General features: G+C 38.1%; 3 protein-coding genes across 21 annotated transcripts; 1 reads left to right on the top strand and 2 right to left on the bottom strand.

Moving 5' to 3' along the window:
* Positions 1–560: 560 nt before the first annotated feature.
* Positions 561–4817, bottom strand: LOC109008785 (V-type proton ATPase subunit F-like). 15 transcript variants are annotated; one of them, XM_035694534.1, is made up of 7 exons: positions 4493–4768; positions 4256–4324; positions 3936–4131; positions 3624–3724; positions 2723–2804; positions 1758–1840; positions 561–1009 (listed from the first exon to the last, which is right to left on the bottom strand). In XM_035694534.1, the coding sequence occupies exons 4-7, from the start codon at positions 3684–3686 to the stop codon at positions 905–907; spliced, it is 333 nt and encodes a 110-aa protein (XP_035550427.1). In that variant the 5' UTR covers positions 3687–3724; positions 3936–4131; positions 4256–4324; positions 4493–4768; the 3' UTR covers positions 561–904. The 15 variants fall into 15 exon arrangements, 13 of the variants coding, with proteins under 13 accessions (XP_035550427.1, XP_018844554.1, XP_018844551.1 ...); XM_018989009.2 differs by having other exon boundaries at positions 3936–4113; positions 4493–4716; XM_018989006.2 differs by having other exon boundaries at positions 3814–4113; positions 4493–4539.
* A 650-nt stretch (positions 4818–5467) lies between these two features.
* Positions 5468–9507, top strand: LOC109008786 (light-inducible protein CPRF2-like). Of its 2 annotated transcripts, none has more exons than XM_035694946.1 (6): positions 5468–5986; positions 6085–6184; positions 6488–6698; positions 7653–7728; positions 7834–7959; positions 8927–9507. In XM_035694946.1, the coding sequence occupies exons 1-6, from the start codon at positions 5492–5494 to the stop codon at positions 9341–9343; spliced, it is 1425 nt and encodes a 474-aa protein (XP_035550839.1). In that variant the 5' UTR covers positions 5468–5491; the 3' UTR covers positions 9344–9507. The 2 variants fall into 2 exon arrangements, with proteins under 2 accessions (XP_035550839.1, XP_035550840.1); XM_035694947.1 differs by having other exon boundaries at positions 6497–6698; positions 8927–9484.
* Positions 9508–10054: 547 nt separating this feature from the next.
* Positions 10055–26419, bottom strand: LOC109008788 (histone acetyltransferase GCN5). 4 transcript variants are annotated; one of them, XM_035695074.1, is made up of 14 exons: positions 25699–26419; positions 25500–25564; positions 25324–25404; positions 24840–24911; positions 24002–24170; positions 23043–23086; positions 22688–22787; positions 21814–21882; positions 20022–20076; positions 13090–13208; positions 12120–12213; positions 10767–10913; positions 10589–10689; positions 10055–10515 (listed from the first exon to the last, which is right to left on the bottom strand). In XM_035695074.1, exons 1-13 carry the CDS (start codon positions 26290–26292, stop codon positions 10619–10621), a joined length of 1680 nt encoding a protein of 559 aa, XP_035550967.1. In that variant the 5' UTR covers positions 26293–26419; the 3' UTR covers positions 10055–10515; positions 10589–10618. The 4 variants fall into 4 exon arrangements, with proteins under 4 accessions (XP_035550967.1, XP_035550966.1, XP_018844564.1 ...); XM_035695073.1 differs by having other exon boundaries at positions 10055–10494; XM_018989019.2 differs by having other exon boundaries at positions 10772–10913; positions 25699–26418.
* Between the last annotated feature and the right edge of the window lie 221 nt (positions 26420–26640).

The raw sequence follows: 26640 nt of genomic DNA, 5'->3' as shown, positions 1-26640 counted from the left end.
GGTGACTTTATATCCTTCATTTTTTATGGAGGATTGAGAAGGATGTTGGCTGTTAGATTTGATTGCATCACTCTTTAATTGGGAGGAGGGTTGTAGATAGAAGTTTGAAAAGGCGAATCCTAGTGATTGATTTGTGCTGTTCGTACAGGAGGGAGGAATCATTGATCATCTTCTATTGTAATGCGAGGTGGATAGAGCTTTGTGGGCCTCAATTTTCCATCTTTCTAGGGTGAAATTGGCTCATTTGTGCTTAATTTGGAAGGGACGCAATGCTCAAAACTTTTGTAATTGCAAGAAGACAGCGATAGTGCTAAGAACCAGAACGCTAAAAACTGTATGATATAATCATATAAGCTCATAAGAAAAATTCTATTCATCATCTCTACATACTATCACTTTTTTTTTTTTTCTCTTACCAAATATGTGATATATAGATATATAGATGATGAGTAGAAGAATTCAATTAGTTTAAGATGAATAAAACCAAATTTAAAAAAAAAAAAAAAAGTGGTGTGGTGATGATGAGTAGCAAAGCTCATCAAGCTCATAATAGTTCTAGCTTTGTCAAATATCTAGAATTTGTCATTTGTTTTGAGTAATAATACCCACACATCACATTTCACAACACGTTGTAAAATAAGGGTATCTTTGTAAAATTGTCTTACTTGTAAAACTCATTTACTAGAATAATCATTAGAACATGCATCCAAATTATTACAATAGATTACATAGATAGGAAGAAGGATGGTCAACCTCTTACTGCATAATCTTCTTAATATGCAATGGAGAAACAGATCAAACGTAGTCTGGCAGGAATGCATCAAGAAAACTGAAACATCTGTAACTAGCGCCTCCCAGATGCTACTGATTCTGTCGAAAAGAGGTACTTTACTCGTGAAAGAACTTAATCATGTGTAGGGTCATAAGGATGGTCCTTAGAAGGAATCTCTAAAATAGCGGGAACTGGTCTGTTGTAGCTATCAACCAAAAACCTTATCATATTTGCAACCTGAGGATCAAAAAGATTGAGAGCCTAATGTAACCAAGCATACCAAATTATAACTGAAACAACATGGTGAAATGGACATCATACACTCATCTCTAAGTCATTACCATTACTGCAGCAAAGTTGGCCCAGCCGCCCAAGCACATTTTCAGTGACTACTAAACTAGATGAAGATAGTAATAACTATTAAAGAAGAAAATACACCATTTAAAAAGGGAGACGAGTAACCAACAGTATAAACATTCAATATTCTAGTTATAAGCAGGTACTTCTAGCAGAGAGTTAGATGTATCTAGGAAAATGATTTGTATAGTTTTAGTGTTTGCAAGCCCTGCGCAGTCCTTTGAAAAAATGTGAAGCACATCTAAGACCAACATGGAAAAGCCCACTTTTTTATGGTGGGCCCCACTTATTTTCAAAAGGGCTGCACGAGACTTGCACACCCTATGGCTGTATCTAACATTACTCGGCCTAGAGTGGCCTCCATGAAGCATAATTGGATAAGCACAGCCTTCCCAGGAGTTTCTCCAAACGAAAGCTATTTCTCCTTTTTTCCCTTTATTGTTTTTGGCATAATCTACATTTTCCTTTAGGTGATCTGTTTAACCATGTAATGTTGGGATTTTTGCTTCACAGCATCAGGAATGGGCAGTTCCAAGTAAATATTCAAACACCTTTAGAATAATAAGTTGTACAAGATCACGGAGAATTATAAAATAAAATGCAAGACAGAGTACAAGAACCAGCTTACATATTGGCTAATCAGCATTACAGCAATGTCCTCCCTGGTGGTGAACTCTTTAAATGCATCTTCAATTTGTTTAATGGTTGTTTCTAAGAGAAAAATGTAAAAAAATCCATAAGGAAAAGATAAAGTGTAAAAAAATTCAATTTAACATTTTAATATATAATATAGAAAAATGATGGATACAATCATAGAGTGCAAGCGCAGCGCACTCCCATTGAAAAAAGTAGATAAATATGGGACCCAAATTAAAAATTATTTTTTTCAAATGGAGTGTGTGGCGCTTGCACACTCTATTATTACTCATAATAATATGCTTGTTCAATAATTAGGGAAACAGGGACGGACTGATTTTTATCAGAAAACATTTGTTGCTAAGCCTTATGGTTGCAAAGCTTCAAATATTCCATTATTTACCTTCCTTTCATGGCAAAGAATGAACCATGGGGAAAATACAAATAAACTCTAAGCAATGAGTCCCGTCACAATCCTCGAGTTACTTTCTTTCATTCCTTGAGTTGACGAAAGTCAGCGGTGATAAAATCAACAAGTTATACCATAACTTTCATTCTCCTGATATTTCTGTTTCTTTTCTTTGCAAATTGGTACATTAAATTCAGGTTCCAGTCTTTGGTCAAGCACTTACAAGAAACATATATTTGTCCTAAAATTTTTTAACCATATACATCACAAATTATTCAAAGAGTAAATAAAAAAAGAGCCACCAGAAAGGTATTGCAATAATAAACAAGTGTACAATCTTTGAATGGATGTAAGGAAAATGAATTGTACAAGCCTAGAGTGTGCAAGCCCCACACAGGCCCTTTGAAAAAAAGTAGGATCCACCATGAAAAAGTGGGTTTTTTCATATAGATCTCACTTTTTTCAAAGGCCTACACGGGACTTGCACACCCTAAGCTTGTATCATTACACCATCATAATGGAACTAAGCATTCAAATCAAGAGCATACTTGAGTCCACGATAAGGTAATTTGCCTTTCTTCGTAAGTCAACATTACCCACTCCAGCCAGGAGAAATCCAACTACAGTGTCCTGGATGAAATAAGTCATTGATCAGGTAGGCTCAAAGAAACTGAACACCATACTCGATCAAATTTACTGCCAGGTACAACATTAAAAAGAATCCCCTCAATGCCAAATCAAGTATTAAGAGCCAAAAGATGCTAAGAAACATACAAGACACATCTTGCATTGTCTTGGTCAATCTACTAGAGTGCACAATTGATCTCATATTTACGATTTGCAAAGGTTCATTAGCAAACGCCAAAGGAGAAGGTACAATATGCTTGCTGCATATTCCTTGACTGGATACTCAATTTACACAACAATTCTGAATGAATATGTAACTGTAGGGAAAATCATGATCAGCACACTGTATTGTGAAGAGTGAACTTCCTATAAAACATGAAATATAACTGATTTTCTGGAAAAAGCGAAATAATACCAAAAAGTGGAGCATTAGGGTAGTTCATCTAAACAATATTATGTCAGCCTCTCAGGATTCCTGTAAGATATATACTAACAGCCAAGTTAGGGTAGTTCCTCAGGCTTACCACAAACTCCAGTCAAACTTCACCCGACTGAAACTCATTCACAATGGAAGAAAAAGTTGAGTTGAGAAAAAGATGATAAATCGAGTACCATGGGGTAGAACAGAAGTATAGTTGTCCACATCCTTGCAAATGAAAATGACTGCTATAGCAGAATGGCCATGGAGGTGGAGAGTATGATGAAGATTCTAAATCTTTATCACCCGTATGCAGCACAGATGAACAGAATAAAAAGTGAAAGAAACCATCCCCTAATATTACCATATGCTACCAAAGCATTCAGTAATTGTAACATCCTTACCTCATCTGCAATCATGGCAATGAGTGCTGAGTTGCTAGTATGGATTTGAGCTCTGCTGGCCATTAAAGATGAAGGATGCAACCACAAGCGAGAAAAAATGTCTGCAAATTTCAGATAATGAAGTAAACCCATATCAAACTCAAGTAAATAGCTATGCGTGTTTGAGAACATATGGTCATACTCTACCTACTAGGAGACATGCACAACGGAAAAAAAACTGCACTAAACAGCATGGTTCCCTCCCCTGCCCAGAGAAACATCATACAAAAGACGAAAGCACAAGCGATGACAATAGAGAGATGTTGATCGTACACAATACGCTGCTCAAGCATCTGATCAAATTCCTTCCCCAAATGTAGCAAGTGATATTATGAAGGTCTTTTTATTTGAGAATCATAAGATCCAATATTATTGCTTATCAGCATTGCAAATCTTTGCCAGCTTACTTGTCTGTCACTCACGACCAAAGTATAAACAAAAAGTTGGCGACCTGTTTTAAGAAAATGCTCTAAAATTGTGAGCAGCAAATATTAGATTAAAAACCTGGGAAAAATTCTTTCTTAATCATGGATCAACTCATTAGATCAGAGCCCTAAAAGACCAAAAACATCAATAAATAACCTTTTCCCCACCTGCCAAAAAATTAATAAAATATAATCCAACAAATGAGGTTCTGTCAAGTCCCAACACTCTTTTTTCTCCTGTCTCAGCAACCAAACAGATCATTAGTAGCGAAAAACCGTCAGTTTCGGTCCAAAAAAAAAAAAAAAAAACATAAAATATTGATCTTTACAAATATCCCACGACATATCACAGCTAGGAAGTCTTGTGATGGACGAACTAAATAATACTACGAGAAAAATGTGTACCTGCGACTCCCTCAGCTCGAAGCCTCGATCGGCTAAATGGATCGACGATGTGGTGAGACAGATGTAAGAAGACTGGAAAGTACGAGCGTAGAAATATTGCAATGCAAATTGCAACCAATGCTGTCGAAGCGTAATCGCTTTCTTTCTTTGTATGATAATTGTAAATATATCGAAAAAATCTGTTGGGTAAGTAGGCAAACGGATGAGATGAGATCCACGACGTCCGTTTTGTTGCTTGCAGAGATTTCCTTTTATCACCGGATATTTGTAAAAGGAGCCATTTGCAGCCGTTTTTTGGTTCGTTAAACTGAAACCTTATCCTGGCCAAAATTATTTTTCCATCAAATACTTTTTCGTTATGACGAGTCTTAACGCGTGTGAAATGATATTTGAAATTTTTGAGTGTGTATTTTTTTAAAAAAATAAAATAAAAAATTATCTTTTAATAATATATCTTATTTTTTATATGAAATATACGAATAGAAAAATAATAGTATTACGGTCGTGAGTGTATAAGTACTGTATAATTATTTAAAAAAATAAATAAATATAAGATCTATATAAAAAAAATAAACTTTTTAATAATAAATTTTATTCTTTTTTAAAATGATTGCACGATATTTATGCACTCTATAACTATATGTAATGATTTTTATAATCTATAATTTATAAAACTTACAAGAATCCTAAACATTACTAAATTTTGTAGTGAATGTTGGTCTTTGCTTAAATTTAATAAAATTTAATATGCCCTAAAAAAATTAATAAAATATAAAATCAATTTGTAAAAGAAATAAAATCAAAACAAATCCATCAAGAAGGGTTATAGAAAAAAACTGATAATTTGAATAACAAAATTATTAATTTTGATAGTTTTATGTACAAAGATGAAATAAAAAATGCTATAAATAAAGATCTTAAAATACATCGGATAGATGAGATGGCATTATCTTGACCGTTAATTGTATATAGAAAGGAACTTGGGAACGAAATAGGAAAATGCAGCACGAGACAAAAAGCAAGCGAATCAATTCACGGTACAAACGGACAACGAAAATGCGAGAAAACTTGGTGAGAGCGATGGATACTGTGTTCCCCGTCGATGAACTGCCCGATCCGTTCTGGCCTTCGGCAGCGGGTTCGTCCACAGCGATGAATCGGAGCGAGTCGGAGTGGGCCCTGGAGCGATTTATGGAGGAGCTCTCCTCCTCATCATCACCGGCTGCCTTGGCTACGGTCTCGGCGGCTGCGGCGGCGGCAGCGGCATCTCTGCCCCTTCCCAAGATCGTCGCTTCCCCAGCAACCACCGTGTCTCCCGTGGGATCTTCATCTTCCACGTCTAGAAGAGACGAAGCCGACGACCAGGTCATCGACAATCCTAATCATCCGCAGCCGTTGGATCGTCCGTATCTGACGGCTCCGGTTGATCCCGATGAGTACCGCGCGCTTCTTCAAAGTAAGCTCCATATGGCATGTGCCGTCGCTGCTCAACGGGTTTCTCTCTTTCCCTCTCATCTCTGTATATATACAAAACGATAAATTATGGTTTCTTTAATTAACTTGTGTTTGGGTTTCGGAAATTGGTGTTGTAGGGGTCGGCTTCAAAGCCTGAGGAATGCGGTAATGTTGTGGAGAGTCAATTGCAGGGGTTAAAGCCGTCTCAACCTGGATCTCAAGCGCACGATGATAAAGGTTTTTGCTTAACGACTTACGGAAAACTTTTTAGAAACTATTTTTATAGGAAAAATATCATTTGGTTTTGATGTATAAACTGACTGGAATGTTCAGTAGGCTAAATTATTAACTTTCATATTAATGTAAAAAATTATTACTTCAAAAATCTTGACAGTGCTAGGGTTGAGAAAATTTGTATATCAAGGCCTTTTTTTATTGGGTTGGTTTTATAGGATCTTGTGTGATTTTATCACGTTAAATTTGTATAAATCGGCAAATTTACAAGTTACAACCGGAAATTGTGTCATATTTGATCTTTAGTTACTGTAGCTGCGGAACATAATTTCCCTACGGCACAAAGCGAGGCTGATGGTGGACCACTTGGCATTCCGGAATCACCTTTGCAGAGAAAATCTGGAGTACAGATCAGACAAACAACCAGTGGATCATCGAGAGAGGATTCGGATGATGATGAACTCGAGGGAGATATGGAAACCCCTGGGAATAATACTGATGTGAAACGTGCTAGGAGGTAATTACTAATTGTTTATTTTTGTTGATTATATTCCTTTCTGGTTCGCATGGTTCTTTGAAGGTCTAGGCACATCTCCCTTTTTTGTGGTAGATAATTTTAGTATAAAAGATCACTGCTCAAGAAACTTGTATTTACACTTCCCATTCTACTTTATCCCAATTGATTGGGGTTGGCTCATTTATATGCTTTTTCCAAACAAAAATCAATAATTTCCATAAAAAAATCCAATCCCAAGCACCTGTCAGGGAAACCAGAGTAACTTTAGACAAAATGCTCTGATTGAATGAAGGAAAGTGTGAAACTGACTTTCTTTAGCAAAAGTATTTATTTGAGAATAGAGTTGTTGGAATAAGTTCTGTTCATCGCTAGCTATGCCCTCTTGGTTCATTCGGAAGGTCTTTTGAAGGTATGCACAAGTCAGTTGATTTTTTGTCAAGCCATGAGAATTTTGGAAAAAATTATTTACTTTAGAAAAACACTTATCAGTTATACATTTTCTTAGGAGATGAATAATTTACACAAACTATAGATGAAGTAACACTATTCCTTCTCGTGTGCATACTTTTTTCCTTTTCATGATTATGCTCCCATTGCACTTGGCTACATGATTATCATCAATTTGAACTGCCATCAGATGTATTATTCTGTTTTGGGTGGTTGTCTTTATCTGATTATGTTTCCTTTTTCTTTCTGGTGGTCTTTGTATTCTTCTTATCTTTTTCTTTCTGATCACCTTTATCTGATTTAATCACATCGTGTGGAGTCCTCGCTTATCAATAAAGAGTTACTACTCATCAAAAAAAGAACTCTCTTTCTCATTGAGGGTGACCCCTTTTTCTATACTACCCGTGTACTTCAGTTTTATCCTGTTTGTTGCTTTCTAATTGAATTCTATCATTTATTAAAAGAATATTTGGCCATTTTTAATTGACATTTTGACTGTTGGACCAGAATGCTTTCTAATCGAGAATCAGCAAGACGCTCTAGAAGTAGAAAACAAGCGCATATGAACGAACTTGAGACACAGGTAATGCATCATGATTGTTCTTAACATTATAACACGCTCCTCATCTCTTTCTTTTCTCTTCTTTTTTAATTTTTTAGTTCTTTAAGAATATGTTGTTTCATACAGGTCAGTCAGCTTAGGGCTGAAAACTCTACATTGTTAGAGCGTCTTTCTGACATGAATCAGAAGTACGAGCAATCTGGTGTTGACAACAGAATTTTAAAAGCTGATATTGAGGCTTTGAGAGCAAATGTAAGCCGATCGTTCAATCTGTGCAATTATTTTGCTACACGTACATTTTATAGTCAATTTATATTTGGTTATTGAAAGATGATAATTGTTTTGAATTTCAAATAAATCTAACTTATATATATAAAAAAAAAAGAATTTCAAATAAATATAGAGCAGATAGCATTCTCGTCTCACCATGAGATTTATCAAAATTGCTTTCGTGTTATTTCTCTGTAGTGTTAAGGAAAACATATATTAGACGACCCGACCAAGTTGGAGCAACATCATTGTTTGGTTTTGAGATTGATCCTAGATGTGCACTGAGACCATCCTAAATCCCCAGGAAATGATGAAATGGACTCTCATAAGCTATGTAATGGTGATTAAATTTCATGGAATAGGAGGTCAAAAGTAAATTACCTTAGGCGAAAAACAAGAAACTATATCCAATTTCAGCACAAAAGAAGCTGAATACAATGCCATGTCATCTATTAGTTATGAATCTTTGCTTTTCTTTTTATTTTGATAAATAAGATAATTTTATTTATAAGCAGAGAGGTGCAATTTAAGTGCACAAAGTGTATACAACAGATAGAGCTAGTTAGAAAATGCAAAAATATTTTTTATCTCAAGGATGTTTGCTCTTTTTCTTCGTCTTGTTATTTGGGTGCATCCTCTGTATTTCTCTCACAATTCTAGAAGCTTCGATCATTCTTGTCCCTCCATATACACTACATTAGGAGATTGGAATAGTTTTTAATAAAGTTTCACTTTGTTGATTGTCAAGCTGAGCTTTCCAACACGAAGAGTTCTGTTACCCATTGTTGAATTACTCAGTTCAATTTAAAGAGGCTCAAGACAGCTTGCTATAACTCACCAGCAAAAGCACGATATAGTAGCAAATGGTCCACAATTTCCCACGTTTCTATAATTTTTGCATTCACGAAAATGATATATGCTTAACAATCATTTGATTTTTTATTCCCAGGTGAAGATGGCTGAAGAAACAGTTAAACGACTGACAAATCTCCCCCAGATGAATCTAGCCATGGCCAATATGCCTAGTGCAGGAATGCCATTTGCATGCAACCCGATGAACGATAATGCTGCTTTACCAATTTTGCCGAACCCAAACCAATACTTTCACCAGCCAGTTCCATCTGTTGCCAATGCTACTCCACATCACCAGAGACTGGACAGCAGTTTCCCCAGCAACCCTCCAATTCCTCTTGTTGGAAACCCACAAAAAACTATTGGTGGAAACAGAGTAGCTGAAATGTCTTCGATGCAACACACAGCTAGCGTGCCACAAGCGCAAAAGCACATTTCTGCAGATGCTAGCTCGCTCGGGGCCATGCCTAGTTGGGATCCCGAACTTTCTCATACGGTTGCAAACAATAATTAGCAGAATTGAGCAGAGCGCCTTCCTCGCTGCATTCTATTTTCAAATTGAGGCTTGGAAGGTTGCCTGCAGAATAAATGTTGCCTATATCGATTCATGGATGATATTTCAGCTGCATCTCTGTAATCACCAAGATTTAGTTAATTTACTCAAATGGCTTTTCTATACGGGTTTCATCGGCTGAACGTTACAGCAACTCTACCCCAAACGCCACTGAGAAATGGCTAGAGGATAAAATTTAAAGAAAATGAAGGTAGGTGAGGTTAAAAGGCCTTTGGGATGGGATTTTTGGCTTCCCCTGGCTGAAAATTGGTTCACTTGCCCAAATAATAATAAAAAAAGGTTGAATCGATCATTCAATGATTGGACTTGCAAGGGTGACAAATGGCCACTGAAGTAATCTGATACCTCTTTTACGTAAGAAATATAAGGTTTAAAGATGTCGCATTTTCTTCATAATATTGTTTTTCTCCTTTTAAGGATGCACTTCTTTCATTTTCTTTTCTGTCCATTTTCATTGACGGATGGTAGGTGCAGGATCACCTCTCCATCACTGGGATTGCCACGAGACTCGGATTATTTTTTACCAGAAGTTGTAGCTCGATATTTTTTAAAGAAAAACTTCATATCATTCTTTTATTTTAATTTCCCCCTTCATCCTTCCGCTGGTCATGAACGGAAAAAAATAACAGATAGATCTTTTACAGCGAGTCAGTACGCATAGCAAAAGGGCTAATTCTTAAAAAAAAAAAAAAACAAGAAAAAGAGGGATTAATCCACAAGGTGGCAAATTACATGGAGTTGGGTCATAATAATAAGGTTAATGTTGATGCTAATAATAATAACTATAATGAGTTATTCTGTTGAGTAAAAGAACTCTTATTTTTTCCTCTAAGCAGGTATAGTGGAAGGCTGTCGAGTATAATTATTTTTTTTTTGTATAATAATGGGGGCTGAATACAGGCGGAAGATCACCCACTTTTCCCGAAACTTTTATCCGTTCAATATGAGGGGAAAATGACCTCAGGCTTACATTCAGGGTGGTTCGAAATCTAGATCACTCCACATTACCGAAGAAAAGGTCAAGAATAGAAATGCCTTCTTCCAATAAGGTTGGAGGCGGCAGCGGCCCAACCGGCTCACATGGACAGCACCTGAATGTAGTAGAGGTATGCCTAAATCTCATCAAATTAAGACAATTCAATCTAGTAATCTTATTTCTGTCACTCAGAACAAATCAGCCCTTACCCATGGCATGATCCATATTCAGTCATCGAATTAGTTACTGCTGAATTTTTGCTCCAGAATGGAGACCTGAGTGAACCTTGCTTTGAAAATGGGATTCCAACCTGCACAAAATTTATCATATAAGAATAACAAATGGCCGAAAGAGAGAAAGGCAAAGACAATAATAAAGATAGATCACCATGCCTGGTTGCACATTTATAATAAATGGTCTCGGGAGAGTTGTAGGTGCGTGCATTGGCAAACATCCTTTTAACATCCGCCACAAACATCTCAAAGGTAACATAATATTGATCTGACTCTACCCTTTTCGACATCGTCTTCAAATCTACAGTACGTCAAACTCCATTAAAGCATCACATATTTGACAAAATACAAGACTAGTTCTTCTATAGAGGTTTCAATAAATATACTTACGCATGTATAACCATAACTTTTGGTACTAGTGTACCTTGCTATATTTTGAGAAACAAGGGATTTGGAACAAATAAAACCAACACCAGGTGGAAACAAAGGGGCTGGAATGAAGCAAGGAGAATGCAAGTGGAAACAAAGGAGGGGGATTATATGCACATCATCAACGAAAAAGCTTTACGGTAATGGACTTTTCTATTATCGGTCTGTTGATTAATTCAATATTATAGGTTTGCACTTCCATTACTACATCAAACTGGTCGTACACAGCGCAATGCATGGGAATAGTTTACAATATTTTGTTAACAAAATATACATATTTGTTTAAAATGCTTTTGATTTTAAATGTGTTTAAAAACATAAACAAAGTATAAATTCAATAATGGCAATGAAAATGGGTGATGCAATTCATATGTAATGAGATCTTTAAAGTTTGAGTTGAGAGGGGATGATGTGGTTTTACAATTGATATGTGGTGCAACCTTCAAGTTTCAAAAACTGGTGACTTGGGTGGGGATGTGTGGTTTCTTAAGAGCAAAGCTCTACATTTTCAAAATGACAAATAGTAAAAGACTTTACCCTTCTAAATTTTATTAAAAAAATTGATTCACCCTTCTATATGTCAAAAGGATAATTTTAAAAGACTGTTCACAGAATTACGAGTTCAAAGCCATTTTAACTTATCCATTATTTTAAATGATAAATAGTAAAAGACTTTACCCTTCTAAATTTTATTAAAAAAATTGATTCACCCTTCTATATGTCATAAGGATAATTTTAAAAGACTGTTCACAGAATTACGAGTTCAAAGCCATTTTAACTAATCCATTATTTTTTTTTTATAAGTAAATTAACTTATCCATTATTAGCACTCTAAACAGCTCTGTAAGTGGTTCTTATAGTATAACCTCTGGTGAAATTATCAACTCTAATGACCTGTTGGGCCGTTGGCATAGCAGCATGGAAAAGAAAAACTCGATTCTCGTACTGATAGCACTATAAGTGCCCATTGTTTCAAAGAGGCAATGAGGAAAATGTAACACATCTCCTAAAGACATATAGTGCAGATGACACATCAGATAGTTTGCTAGGTTTAAATATATAAAGTGATAGTTGTTACCCATCGGATCTTTGATGATTTCATAATAATCAGGTACATCCCGTGCATCAACTGGATCCTTGAATGGCCAAGCATCGACATGGTCATGCATTGACTGCTTGAATGAATACCAATTTTGTTAAGGGAATAGTCACATAACGAGACATTAAAAGAGATGGCAATGTGCAAGCGTACTTCAAGTTCTGAATTCTATGGTAAGTTCACTAGTTTTCAAGTCATACTAAAAGCACAAATGACAACTCCCTACATTTCAGCCTGGGATCTAGTGGGTCCAACATATCATAGAGAAAACTCCATATACAATTTGTACGCAACAAAGGCATTTAGATATTGTCAGGAATCGGAATCAATAAAGTGGATGACCATCAAAGAAAGGCCTTTACTTAATAGTAGCAGGCATGGTAACATGAATATGTAGATCTTCTCTTCCAGAGAGGTTGTCCCCACAATATTCAATATTCAAGATAAAATTAACTAGTCGTTTCTTTTGGAGCAAGAAATAGACAGTGAAGGGAGTGAAGAAATCATTGATGCCAGAGATCTTGAACAAAACACTCCGTCTCTTTCTAAAACCCTCTCACTTACAAGTTACAAGCATGCCTTGAATCTAAGTGGCTGAAGCACAATTGACTATATAAGGGGAATACATGACAGAAAATCCCGTCAACATCCTTAAAGCAAGGAAGTTAACTTGAAACTCATGGCAACTTCCCATTTATCTACCAGTGGAAAACAAAAGCAATTTCTTTGCAACCATGTCAGAACGTGTTTTTCTGGGTGTTTTTTTTTTTTTTTTTTGGCCAACAAGGATTAGCATGATCATTTCTAATGATTTCTTTAGATTACCAGTCCATCAATACCATTTAAAGATGAAAAACCCGTTGAAGTCAATCTCCAGATGATACATGAATATATTCTTGTCGGGAAATAAAAAGTACTATAAAAGGTGAGGAAAGATGTAGAAACCTGCCTTTAAAAGTGAGCGCATGAATGCAGTCAAATGTTTTTGATTTGTGGCACTGTCTGTAGACGCACTTAAAGTTCGAAACCGTGAATGGCCCCATTGATCAGGAGTCCACCCAGCCTCCCCTATTATAAAAAATAGACCACAAAATTCCAATTAACAAACCAAAACTTGATGAGAAAAAATTTTTTTTGATAAGTAATCAAGGATATTATATTCATAGAAATAGGCAAAGCCCGAGTACACAGGAAGTATACATGAAGAAATGCCTAATTAGAAGTTACAAAAGAAAGAAGAAGATCATGGATACTAAATCCGTTACAAACTGTGGCCCCCGCCCATGAGAACAATAATTTAAAAAAGACAACTTTTAGCTCTTCTAGTGTTCTCTCCTGGTCTTCGAAACATCTTGCGTTTCTTTCCCTCCAAATACACCAACACAAACATATTGGTACCAACCTCCAAATTGCTGCTATCTGGGAATTGCCGTATAGTCCTCTCCAACTTGAGAGAAAATCCACCAATCTACACGACATAACCCAAGACAATCCAACTCTTGTGAAAAAATCATCCCACATGCCCTTGGCCATCTCACAGTGTAAAAGTAGATGATCAACTGACTCCCCATGCTTCTTGCACATATAACACCAATCTAAGACAATAACCCGTCGTTTCCTCAAGTTATCTGTGGTAAGAATCTTGTCCAACGATGCTGTCCAAACAAAAAAGGCTGCTTTTGTTGGGGCTTTCGTTTGCCAAATGCTTTTCCATGGATACATTGGCTTTCCGGGATTCGTAATTTTTTGGTAAAAAGATCTGACAGAGAAAATACCTTTCTTATTATTCCAAACCATCTTATCTCCGGTGCCCCCTGATATGCTTGCAGAATATAATGCCGCAAAGAACTCTATAATAGGTTCCAACTCCCAATCTTGGGCTGCCCTAGTGAAGTCAATATTCCATTGCGGGGAGCCATTTGAGAAGACCAAAAGATCGGTGATTGATGCCTCCTTTTCTCGAGCGAGCGCAAAGATAGTAGGGAAGGTATCTTGTAGGCAATAAGGACCACACCAGTTATCAATCCAAAAGCGGACCCGCGAACCCTCACCCACAACATGTTCATGTCCACGAAAGGTCTCCCAAAGACTCTGAATGTTTTTCCACAACCCCACTCCATGAGTGCCTCGAGCCTCATTCGAGCACCATCCTCCCCAAGCTTCCCCGAACTGTAAATCTATAACGGATTTCCATAAGACCTCTCGTTCAGTTTGATACCTCCACAACCACTTACCCAGCAGTGCTTGGTTGAATTTCAACAAGTGGCGAATCCCCAAGCCTCCCCCAGACATTGGGGTACAAACTGTTGACCAATTAACCAAGTGGAATTTGAACTCTTCCCCCAATCCCCTCCATAAGAAGTCCCTTTGTAGCTTCTCAATGCGGTTAGCCACCTTTGTAGGAAGTGGAAATAGAGACAAAAAGTAAGTGAGTAAGTTTGAAAGAGTGCTTTTGATCAAGGTTAACCTACCACCTTTTGACAAATATAGCCTCTTCCAGGCGGCCAATCTGCTCTCCACCCTTTCAATCACATCATTTCAAATCCTCACCGATTTAAAAGACGCACCCAAAGGTAAGCCAAGATACTTCATAGGAAGCGAAGTTATCTTGCATCCCAAAATAGTAGCTAAACTCTCCACATCGGGGACAATCTCCACTGGCACTAATTCTGACTTTGCAAGGTTGATGCTCAAACAGGATACAGCAGCAAAACAAAGGAGTACCGCTCTCAAGGCTTGAACCTGACCATGGTGTGCACCACAAAAGATGAGCGTGTCGTCAGCAAAGAGCAAATGGGAAATGTTGAGGTCACCATTCCCCACCGCAAAGCCATGGAGTAACCCCCCGTCCACCAGACCCTCAATCATCTTACTGAGTGCTTCCATGACAAATAAGAAAAGTAGAGGAGAAAGCAGATCTCCCTGTCTCAAGCCACGAGATGAATTGAAGAAACCCACCGGTGTGCCATTTACCAAGATAGAGAAACGAATTGAAGATATGCAAAATTCTACCCATTTTTGCCATTTCCCCCCAAAACCACATCTATCAAGTAAGTAAAGTAAGAACTTCCAGTTGACATGATCATATGCTTTTTCCATATCTAACTTGCAAAGTAGCCCGAGTACTCTAGACTTCAATCGACCATCCAAAATTTCATTTGCGATAAGTACCGAATCAAGAAGTTGTCTACCTTTGACAAATGTATTTTGTGGTTTTGAGATTAGTTTTTCCACCACCGAGCTCAATCTATTTGCTAACACTTTTGGAAAGAATCTTATACACCCCATTTACAAGACTTATGGGGCGATAATCACTCACTTCCCTTGACCCCACCTTTTTAGGGATAAGGGCTACGAAGGTAGCATTGAGACTCTTTTCAAAGCAAGCATTAGCATGGAATTCATGAAAAGCTTTCATTATATCTTCCTTGACCACCTCCCAACAAGTTTGAAAAAATCCCATAGTAAAACCGTCAGGACCAAGAGCCTTATCGCTTGCCATACCTCTGATAACCTTGCATACTTCCTCATCTGTAAAAGGCCTCTCTAACCACCCTGCACTCTACTGGTCTAATGTGGAAAAAGACAGACCATCCACTTTCGGTCTCCAGTTGTGTTCTTCAGATAATAGGTGTTGATAGTAATGTTCAATGTGATTATTTATTATCAACTTATCCGAAGAAATTGCCCCATCCACCATCAATAAATCAATAGCGTTGTTTCGCCTGTGAGAGTTGGCCATCCTATGAAAGAATTTCGTGCATTTATCCCCCTCTTTCAGCCAGAGCACCCTTGATTTCTGTCTCCATGAAATCTCCTCCATCAACGTTAATCTTTCAAGATCAGCCACTACCTGATTCTTTCGAGTTTTTTCAAGTTCAGAAAGAGTTCTGACCTCCTCCTCACCTTCCAAACCTTGTAACTCCTCCACAAGAGATCGCCACTGTTGAGACACATTACCAAAAACTTGCTCATTCCATTGCTTCAGATCCTGTTTCAATGCTTTCAACTTTTTTGCCAAAATGAAGCTTGGAGAACCTTGGAAAGTGTAAGAAATCCACCATTGTCTGACCCTGTCCACAAAACCATCAGTTTTAAGCCACATATGCTCAAATTTAAAATACCTTCTACCCCCTTGGATGCCTCCACAGTCTAAAATGATGGGGAAGTGATCAGAGCATAAACGGGATAATCTTCTTTAGACTACATCGGGGAAGTAAGACTCCCAATCAGGAGTTAACAAGAATCTATCGATTCTCGACCAAGATGGGCAATCACGGTTGTTGGACCAGGTAAACGTGCCTCCTGATAGTGGAAGGTCCATGAGCTCTTGTTCTGATATGAAATCAAAGAAGTTTCTCATGGCTGAAGAAATATGAGAAACACCCGACCTTTCGCTTGGGAAGCGAGATATATTGAAATACCCCCCGATGCAACTTGGTAACTCCCACCAACTTAGGACTCCCGCAAGTTCTTCCTACAAAAATCTTCTCTCTGAGTCAATATTTGAGCCATACACACCAACAAAAGCCCATTTAAATCCGTCTTCTATATTAATAAAAGAACATGCAACCAAAAAATCACCCACACATTCCTCCACCCTTTCCACTACCCTTGTGTCAAACATAATTAGAACTCCCCCTGAAGCTCCTTTGGATGGTAGGAAGGACCACCCGACATGTTGTCCTCTCCATAGGCTACGAACTATTTGTATTGTAATCTCTTCCAACTTCGTCTCTTGTAAGCATATGATATCCCCCTTCCATTGACGAAGAAGATTTCTGACTTGGAGCCGCTTGTTAGGATCATGCAGCCCCCTCACATTCCATGATACTATTTTTGGCTTCATGGGACAACCATTTTACCCCTCCCCTTACACCGCTCTCAATGAGAGCTCTTCTCTCCCTCATCCTCTTTCATTTCCCATGATAGTCTTTTGAGTTCTCTTTCCCTCTTTTTGGCCGAAGCCAAGGAACGATCAGATTTGGGTTGAGTATTCATAGCCTCAACGGCTGTGAGAAGGGCCAAAAATTCAGCTTCAAAGTCCCCGTAAGAAATTCCTACCATATGCTTAATGTCCATCGCCATTTGTATAACCCAATCTGAAACGTTGGGATGAAAAGAGTAGAGAGGAGTAGGTTCATCCTCCCCTTCCTTGTTTGCCGCAAACAGCACCAAAGAACCAGCTTGCTCAGAAACAACAACCTCTGCCTTCTCCAACAAACGACAATCCACTTGTTCCAACGTCTGGGCAGCAACCTTCGCTGCCATGGAGAGGGGAACCAGCTCAGAAGGAGCTGAAGGCGACGACAGAGCCACCGTCAGAGGACCTGGCTTCTTCGCATGGTCCTGAGCCACCGCCGGAGGACCTGACTTCACCCCCAAAGACTCGGGACGTAGGCCAGACCCTGCCGGCGACCAAGTCTGTACCGCCTCCATAGATGACGGCCCACCCGTGAGCTCCCCATGCGCCATTGAGCGATCTGACATGGAGAGGGGAACCAGCCTTGGCTTCTTCGCATGGTCCTGAGCCACCGCCGGAGGACCTGACTTCACCCCCAAAGACTCGGGAGGTAGGCCAGACCCTGCCGGCGACCAAGTCTGTACCACCTCCATGGATGGCGGCCCACCCGTGAGCTCCCCATGCGCCATCGAGCCAATCTGCGAAAGCGGATCTTCCTTTTCATTAGTTGCCATCGCAGGGGACTCCGTCGCAGAGGCTACCTTCGGGAGGAGAACCGACGCCGGAGTCTCTGTCGCACGGGTTACCATCGTGGGCCCAGTCGAGTGCACCGGTCCACCCGCCAGGGCTGAGCCCTCAACAGGCTCAGCAATTTCGACCGGGCGATGGGCCTCAGATACGGGCCTAGAGGTCGAGCCCTTCTCAAGAAAAGGCCCAGGTTGTTTTCTCTTCCATCCCATACGGTTTGGGCTTCTCCAGCCCAGTCCCACCTTACTCTTACCACTAACGGGCCTGAGAGACTTCCGCCCAATAGCTGCCTGTCCTTGGCCCAGACCCAAGCCTAGCCCCCACCCTTTATCAAAAAGGGAGGTCAGGAATTTTAGTTCCTTCTTAACTGATTTTACTTCCTCCTTTACCCCCGTAACCTCTTCTTTCAAATAAAACAGAGCCTTCTGCAATTGGCTTTCCTCTGAGCAGTCGTTTGACAGTGACCCACTCACTATTTCGGGTACAAACTTGTCAACTTTCTCTGCATGTACGCATGATTGGACCCCTGCAATGTTATTTCCATACACCACCATACTTCTCCCCACCCCTCCCAATACAGCCTCTGCATAGGACAGCCCCACCTTCTCCTTCCCCTTACCCTTGACAATTTCTCTGTCGAGCCTTGGCACAGCAGGGACCTGCTTGATCGAAGCAATCCTAGGCAAAGCTTTCTTCAACTCTAACGAAAACATCTTCCACCCTTTACCTTCCACCCTTTACCTTCCACCCCTTCCGGGATCGCCAAGAGACCTCGGCCACCTGTGCCACCACCATAATCTGTGACTTCCAAAAAACGCCCATATGCATTAAAGCGCCTGTGGATGAACAAGGCTTTAGCACCATCTCGATAGTTCTTATAAAACACCTTCCTATCCCCTGAGAGAAAACATTCCTCTACTGTGTTTGCCAACCAACGAGCACTGGCCAGGTTGAGGATTATCTCTTTGGTGACCTTCCTACCCCTCTCTGTGATACGACATTGGTTCCCTCCTTCCATGGACAGAATAAAGACCTTAGTCTCTATTAAAAGATGCTTAAGGAACCCCATTCCAAACTCTAACAACAGAAAGAATAGAAGAAAAGCAACAAGGACCTGATTCCGGTGAGAAGAAACCGAAAACAGACTACACAACCCAAAATGTACGGAGAGAAAACATTTTTGTAAGAGAATAACTTTTACCCACATTCAAAATTAAGGCTTGCAAACTAGACTCAGAAATTGCAAAGTTCAAATTAAAAGGTCAAATTAGCAAAACCACTACTTGCACATTTAAGTTACTAACTACAGCAAATCTGCTACAGTAAAATTTGGTTTCAATCCAACCAGAGATTATGTTTCAAAGTGAGTAAAATTACACGTGGCATGCTTGACAATAGTTTGGTTACACAAAACCAAACTATCTCATCTCATCTCATATAATCATTACAACTTTCTCAAACTCCTACACAAAATATAATAAACAATTCAACTTTTTCAAATTCCAAAACAAAAATCATATTAAAAAATTATATTATAACAATATTTTATTCAACTTTCAATAAAACATCTCATCTCATCTCATCTGAACTGCGTAACCAAACGAGGGATGTAACTAGAGAGAAAATCTATTTAATCTCTATTAGCAAGGTTGTATTCAACTACTATAAATCTATCCTTTTGTGATTGCTTAGCTTGGAATGTTTCCATTAACGGAATATGGGATAAGAGAGATTCATAGAATTGCGTATGCCAGTAAAAATGGGAAGGAAAACAGTTACCTCTGAATAGACATTCAATAAAAAAACTGAGCAGTAGAGAATTCATCTAGCCAAAAGATATAAAAGAAAATGGAAAGCAGGATGTTGGTTGTTAAAACTTGCAAAGGATATACAGTTAAGGCTATAAAAAAATTATCAGAACCATACATGTTATCCAATGCACTGAATTATCCATGAGTAACAATATATTTTTTTTTATAGGTACCATGAGTAACAATATTAAAGAGAAAATGCTAAGCAAATGAACTGATAACAAGGGGAAGCTTTTTAAAATATCTGGAACAATACACGTTATCCAATGCACTGAATTATCCATGAGTAATGAGATTAAAGAGAAATGCCAAGCAAATGAACTGATAACGATGGGAAGCTTTTCTAAAACAAAGACTTACTCAATCCAGGGATATCGTCAACTTTAACGGTTTTTTTGGGAATACCAGCTTCCTTCTGAACACAAGAGTTCTCCATCAGAACTTGACACATGCATTCATAATTTAATGGAATAATTTTGGAATAAAGTGGAGAACCTACAGCACTTGAGAAAAAAACTAAAATAAAAATGTATTAGGTGTCAATACTGTCCAGGGTTCAGAATTTACTAGCATCATGCATCTAAATGATATAGAGGATCTCCTTTGGTGATTAATTTATGATAAATCATAGAAATAGGAGCCTTTTTATATAAGTCAATTTTTATTAATTGCCAAAATAGGGGCACTACTCAAGTACATGGTGTAGACAAGAAAAGCACCTGACTAAGGGTAAAGAAAAACAAAACGACAAAAAAACTAAAAAAGAAGAAAAATTACTATTATTTTGATAAGTGAATAACTAGAACAATTATGAGCCTCGCCATGCATGCCTTCCTCACACACAACATTACACATAACAGAATCATCCTCCAAACTTCCACACTACATTGTCCTACATCTTGACTTCTCCAACAAGCCAATAACTCCTCTACTCTACACGGTGTCTCTCTTAGGTGCCTCTCTTAGTATATTTCCTCTACTAGAATGTAATTAGGTGCCTCTCTTAGTATATTTCCTGTGTACTTGGGCATTGCCTAATTTCATTCACATCAATAAAGATTATTACTTATAAAAAAAAAAAAAAAAAACTGAGTCCCATATTTTCTATTTTGCATAATTGGACTTTACATAATAGATTGGTGCTACATGTGCAAACGCAACAGCGAATCAGCGGATCACCTTCTTCTTCATTGCGAAGCAGTTAAGGTATTGTGGGATATAATCTTCTTGAGGCTCGGTATCGCATGGGTCATGCCTAAGAGGGTGATAGATCTTTTGTCTTGTTGGCGAGGGATTAGGAGCAATCGCCAAATTGCTGTTGTATGGAAGATGGTACCCTTATGTTTAATGTGGTGTGCGTGGAACGAAAGAAATGGTCGCTGCTTTGAGGATAAGGAACGCTCTCTGGACAGTTTTAGGGATTTCTTCTTCCATACTTTGTTGCTTTGGGCCTCTTCTATTGTATGGGATGAAACAAGCCTTAATGTTTTGTATGCTACTATCAGTAGCACGTAGTTTGTAATTAGGCACTTTCCTGTTTACTTCCTGTATACTCAGGCTTTGTCTCTTTACGTGGTTCAATAAAACTTCTTTTTACCTATCAAAAAAAAAAAAAATTCTATTTTGCAAAGCAGCAAAACGCAATCTGTTGTTTCCAGCTCTTCTTGCACATACAACACCACTTCAAACTCATATTCTCCTCCACCTTTGTCGACGTAAAACATAAAAAAAATCCCCTCCTTCTCAGGTTATCTACAGGAATGATCTTCCCTAATGCAGTTGTCCATACATAAAATGCACCCATGAAGGTACTTAAAAAATCATTTTAATGTTTAGAACCAAAATTTACATTTTTCTACTTAATAATTTTCTGCAAAACAGCTCTATAACAATGCACATTTAGAAAAATGCTTAAAACTTTTATATATGAATACAAAGTAATCATGAAGTTCCAAATTGACCTTGATGTGGTACTGACTTCATGAAGGTGCTCTAAACATGTAAAGCTCTAATCTACCTTGACAACTGCATGCAATCTAGTTCCAGTCACAACTACTAGCAATACAAGCTCTCTACTGTATCATAAATCCAATGAAACCGAAACCATCACAAGAACATAGCATGACTAAAGGCTACAAAAATGATATTATACCTTCTGAAAGTCAATTCCAGTATAAACAATGTGGCAGTTTGAGAGCTCTCTTATTTTTTCATCGATCGCCTACCATAACCAAAGCAGAAATTTTTTATAAGTTTACCAAAACAATCGTAATGCAGATCATACTAAAAGTGAATGAGAAGAGATCATAAAGTACACATAAGGTGAGGGAAAAAAAGGTAACTCAGAAGCAATGCTTTGAACAGAAACAAAGACAAAAATAACAGTTCTAACTTTTCAGTGATAAATTATTGCTTAAAAAAATGAAAGTCAGGGGATAAAAGATAAACATGTTAAGGCTTCCATCCAATGTGCTTGAAGTTTGAAAATATAATTAGGTAACTTGAGAACAAATTATTTAAAAATTTTGAAGTCTTTGAATAGGGTAACATTGTTTTTTTTTTTTATCGGTAAATAGGGTAACATTGTTATAATAACCACATTTTTTAATGTGCTGATTTTTTTTTATGAGTCAAGGCACTAATTTATTTACTATCAATTCCATGCCTACACAATTGTTTTTATTAGTAACTGTTAGTAATTCTTATTTCTTGCAGTTGTACTCGGCTATGCCTATTTGCCAATTGGTACTAATAAATTTTTACTTACAAAAAAAAAAATTCTTATTTCTTGCAGTTCAATTGAAAAGAGAGAATCACACAGAGAACTTAAAGGAAGTATGAGAGAAAGCAGTACTAGCATGTCTCTAATGATAAAAGAAGTGATATTATTTTAAAGCAGTTCAGAAATCTTGATTTCCTTTGACAGGTAGTTCAACAATTTACAATGCATATCTAGCCAAAACTACAAAAGAATAAAATTAACACAATTTGTCAGGGACCAAAAACGAGAAAGCTTTGGATCTCACCTGCCTCTGACGGCGAATCATAGTTGATAAATCGGTGTAAGGAAGTTTTGGATCAATTTTACATTCCATAAGAATTCCTCCATCATAGTCTTTTATATACCTGGGATACTAATGAAATTGTTATAAATAGACTAGAAACATATAGCACAGAATGTCTTAATCACTGAAATAAATCTTAATATTGGCTTAAATAAAGAAGAAAAAGAAAGAAATACAGCTGAAAAGTTTCTCAAAGTAGGTAAGACATAGGGACTTGGAAAGAAAATTATAGTTTTTCTGGGTACAATGCCCCCCACTCTAATCCTAGACATGAAACGTTTGACAGTCTTAAGCCTGGAGATATCTTTAAACATACCCTTGCCATCTATCTTTCTCCAAGTGGATCTCTTTGGTAAAACCCTGCAAGTGAAAGATAGTATTCAATGCTGCATGTAGAACCAAATCCTCTCAAATCAAGATAACGAATAAAAACCAAAGGTAAATTATACTTTACCAACTCAAACCATATGTATATCTCCTCCAAACTTTCAATCAAGACAATTAACTCCTTATTTTGGAAGAAATATGGCAATGTAACCCTAGCCATCAAAATTAGTACCAAAAACAAGAAAAGTGACTTAAATAGCCCTCAAAACAAATGATAGGGAATTTTTTCAATAGACAGATTTGAAAATTGGGCCCCTATTTTTTTTTTTTTTTATAAGTAAATTGGGCCCCTATTTTACAGGCCAAATTTTCTGACTTAAACAGTTTGGTTCGGACATTACAAGTTGACCGGTATTATGAGGAGCTAAAGTTTTAACATGCCCTGGCAAGAAATATGAAAGGATACACCCAAGTAAAAATTTCACAAAACATTAACACGAAGATGAACGTGGAATTTCAAAGGATCCACTTATGGTGATAACAATTAGGGATGCATAGTAGTATTTTTTTTTTGATAAGTAGGGATGCATAGTAGTATTAAACTGTCTAAAGAGTTTTTGTAGTCAGATAAAGGACTGATCCATCTAGCACTAACTAGGAAAGAGACAGACTTAATAAAGGACAGTATTTAATCTTATCAAACATGCAGCAACGGTTCAAATTTCACCTGTCCAACCATCTCAGTAAATATTTTTATCCAAAAGACAACCATGAAATATGCTTTCTACATCTTTGACTTCCCTGACTTTTATTTTGCCCAAACAACGAAACTCTATGTACAGATCATCAAACCAAGCTGTCTCTTAAGAAGTCCAGACTTTTCTCATTAACGCAACAAGGTTGTGCCATTTTTAGTTTAGATAACCAAACAAAAAGAGATAACAAGACCTGTTTGATAAAATAGCCGACGGCATTATTGTCAGCATATGTCAGAAAATGAGTTAGCCCATCCACATCGCGTGCATGCTGTTTTAAGTGATTCATCAGCCTGGTGCCATAACCTTTTACTTGTTCATCAGCTGTGATTGCACAGAAAGCTATCTCCCCAAACCTTTGGCTGAGATTTTCCAGGAAAAATGAATCCCAATTAAGAGAGTCGAGAATGTTTCATGTAAACAAGCCACTACACCAACAAATAGTCATTTCAAATAAATGCAGAGTTTTTACTAGTTCCTATGCACTAAATTAAATATATCCAAAGGGAAAATTAAAAAGATATGTATTCTGGATCCATTGACCAAAAGTTGAAACTTAAGATTGCTTTCATGGCAAAACGGGCCATTCCAGACAATCTAAGATTGTTTATCATAATTTTTTTTTTGATAAGTAATCAAAGATATATTAATAAAGATAGGCAAAGCCCAAGTACACAAGATGGTATATCTAAGATTGTTTATCATAATACCAAGCCCAAATTGTTTATCATAATACCAAGCCCAAACATTCACTTGTCACACGACAAGCATGGAAAGGTTTGCTTGCACTCCGGCAAGACAAAGGAAGACAACCTAATTAATATAAATACTTCAGCGAGTGAATAGAAGTAGAAAAGATGAATAAAGCAGATAAACTTAGGAAAAGAATCAAATAGAAAGTGGTCCATAGACAACAGGTCATTCAGTGATACTTCAAATAACCGGCCATATTGATACAAATATGGAAAGAGTGACCCAACCAAGCTCACATACAACCTTAGGATGAGTCATGACACTAATAAGAGCTTCACCTGGCATATGGGCGATAAGTAATCCCACCAACAACCTGATTACGTCTGATTACCATCACAGATTTATGGCTTCTGTAGAAATCAAATATGAAAAGCACATAAATAGTCTAAAAAATAAAAATAAAAAAGAGTTAACATTAATCATCACAGAGAGGTAAAAATTTGAAAAAGAAAAGAACAGAAAAGAAGGCCACATTCCTTCGTAGAAGAAAAGTACAATGTGTGGATATTTGAAGTAAAAACAAAATTGATGAGTTTAAAGGTTATACCAACTATAATGGCATTCTAAAAGCATTGGAAAATACTCACAACATGGAAAATACAAATGATCAGGCCCACAAAACAAGCAAATCATAAGCACATAAATTTGTCTATCTCACAGAACATTCCACAAGCATGGTGGCAGGCACACCAACCGTGCCCATCGTAGATATAAGATTTTATCACATTTTACTTATAAAAAAAAAAGATTTTATCATATTACCTGTCCATGACAAGACGAACAATGTACTCTTTAGGCATGTTAGGTAATTGCCTTGCAAAAATATTCTTCAATCCTATCAACCTGGAGAAACCAAAAGAAAAAAAAAATCATTCATACGAGTCACAAAAACCAAAGAGCTTAACATGAACGCAGAGGGAGCGAGAAGACTAGAATACCAAACCATATGCTCATCAATTCCATCATTTGATAGGCACACAAACTTGAGCCTTCCCGCCTCTTCCTGCAACATTTCAACATATCAAACCGCAAAATCACTTCGAAGCGGTTAAAGTCCCCAATTTGGTTTTGATATTATCACTGGCTTTTATTTTTTTCTGAAACAAGGAATTTTAAAAAGAAAGTCTGATCCCTTACCTCTCTCTTCAAACTCTCTTCCCTAGCACTATAAGCTCCACTGGTCTGTATATTCTCTGTAAATATCTTCGAGGCGTCCTCTTTCACCACGATCCCGGGAACCGAGCTTCCCGCCGCAGAAGCGGTGGGCCCCGCAGCACCAGCGCCCTGGGTCCCACCGTCCTTGCCGCACTCCGAGCTCTCGATCTTCACTGTCGCAGAGTTCAGGTTCTCCGTCTTGAGCTTCGTGCTGCGCACCGAGCCGCCGGCAGTGGCGGAAGCGTTCTCGAGACGGGAGGCTGTGAAGGTGCGCATGGCGGAGGAGTCGTCGTCGGAGTCATCTGCGGCGGCGGCTGCAGCCTCGGAATCATCGTCGGAGTCAGAGTCATCGGCGCCGCCTCCGCGTGCGGAGATGCTCTCGAGGTCGTCGTTGGAGGTCAATGCGCCGTCGCGGGTGTCGGCGGAGAACGAGGAGGGAGGGAATGGTGGCGCGTGGTCGTCAGGCGGGAGCTTGCGCTTGTGGATGGAGGATGTGGCAGAAGAGTGGGACGGAGAAGGGGACTGCGAACTACGGGAACGGTTCGGTGCTGTGAGGTGCGAGGAGTGCGTGTCCATTTTCTTTTACTCACTTGACAGTTGACACCGAACGGTTCGGTGAGTTAGGGTTTTGCAGGTAATATTTTAGTACCCTATTGGGGATTTCGATTCGCAGAAAGGTCGGAAGGGGGAGAGAGAGGTTGTGATTTCGGAACCTCAACGATGTCGTTTAACGAATACAGTAGCAGTGGGCCGGCCCCTACCTTGCGTTCTCATATGTGGACCAGGACTTTTTCTGAACAAACATCTTTGGATTAGAAAGCCCATAGTTTTTTTCATTTTGACATATAGTTTTTTTTTAAAGAAATTCTATTTGTAATCTTTGAAGATTACATATTTCATTAAATGAAAATTATTATAATTTAA

This window comes from Juglans regia, chromosome 10 (assembly GCF_001411555.2).
Source record: "Juglans regia cultivar Chandler chromosome 10, Walnut 2.0, whole genome shotgun sequence".
Taxonomy (NCBI): Eukaryota; Viridiplantae; Streptophyta; class Magnoliopsida; order Fagales; family Juglandaceae; genus Juglans; species Juglans regia.
Note: the sequence above shows the minus strand (reverse complement) of the source record. Positions and strands in the feature narration are given on the sequence as shown.

What these genes read in the sequence shown, in the direction of transcription:
- LOC109008785 (XM_018989006.2), bottom strand. Translation starts at nt 3,955, where the DNA reads ATGCTTGAGCAGCGTATTGTGTACGATCAACATCTCTCTATTGTCATC. An exon ending in TCCGTTGTGCATGTCTCCTA is followed by an intron (nt 3,725 to 3,813) that starts GTAGGTAGAGTA and finishes TGAAATTTGCAG; the next exon opens with ACATTTTTTCTCGCTTGTGG. An exon ending in TTGCCATGATTGCAGATGAG is followed by an intron (nt 2,805 to 3,623) that starts GTAAGGATGTTA and finishes TATTTCATCCAG; the next exon opens with GACACTGTAGTTGGATTTCT.
- LOC109008786 (XM_035694946.1), top strand. Translation starts at nt 5,492, where the DNA reads ATGCAGCACGAGACAAAAAGCAAGCGAATCAATTCACGGTACAAACGG. An exon ending in TCAAGCGCACGATGATAAAG is followed by an intron (nt 6,185 to 6,487) that starts GTTTTTGCTTAA and finishes TTTGATCTTTAG; the next exon opens with TTACTGTAGCTGCGGAACAT. An exon ending in GATGTGAAACGTGCTAGGAG is followed by an intron (nt 6,699 to 7,652) that starts GTAATTACTAAT and finishes CTGTTGGACCAG; the next exon opens with AATGCTTTCTAATCGAGAAT.
- LOC109008788 (XM_035695074.1), bottom strand. Translation starts at nt 26,292, where the DNA reads ATGGACACGCACTCCTCGCACCTCACAGCACCGAACCGTTCCCGTAGT. An exon ending in ACTTATCGCCCATATGCCAG is followed by an intron (nt 24,171 to 24,839) that starts GTGAAGCTCTTA and finishes GGAAAATCTCAG; the next exon opens with CCAAAGGTTTGGGGAGATAG. An exon ending in TAAATGTGCAACCAGGCATG is followed by an intron (nt 10,690 to 10,766) that starts GTGATCTATCTT and finishes AATTTTGTGCAG; the next exon opens with GTTGGAATCCCATTTTCAAA.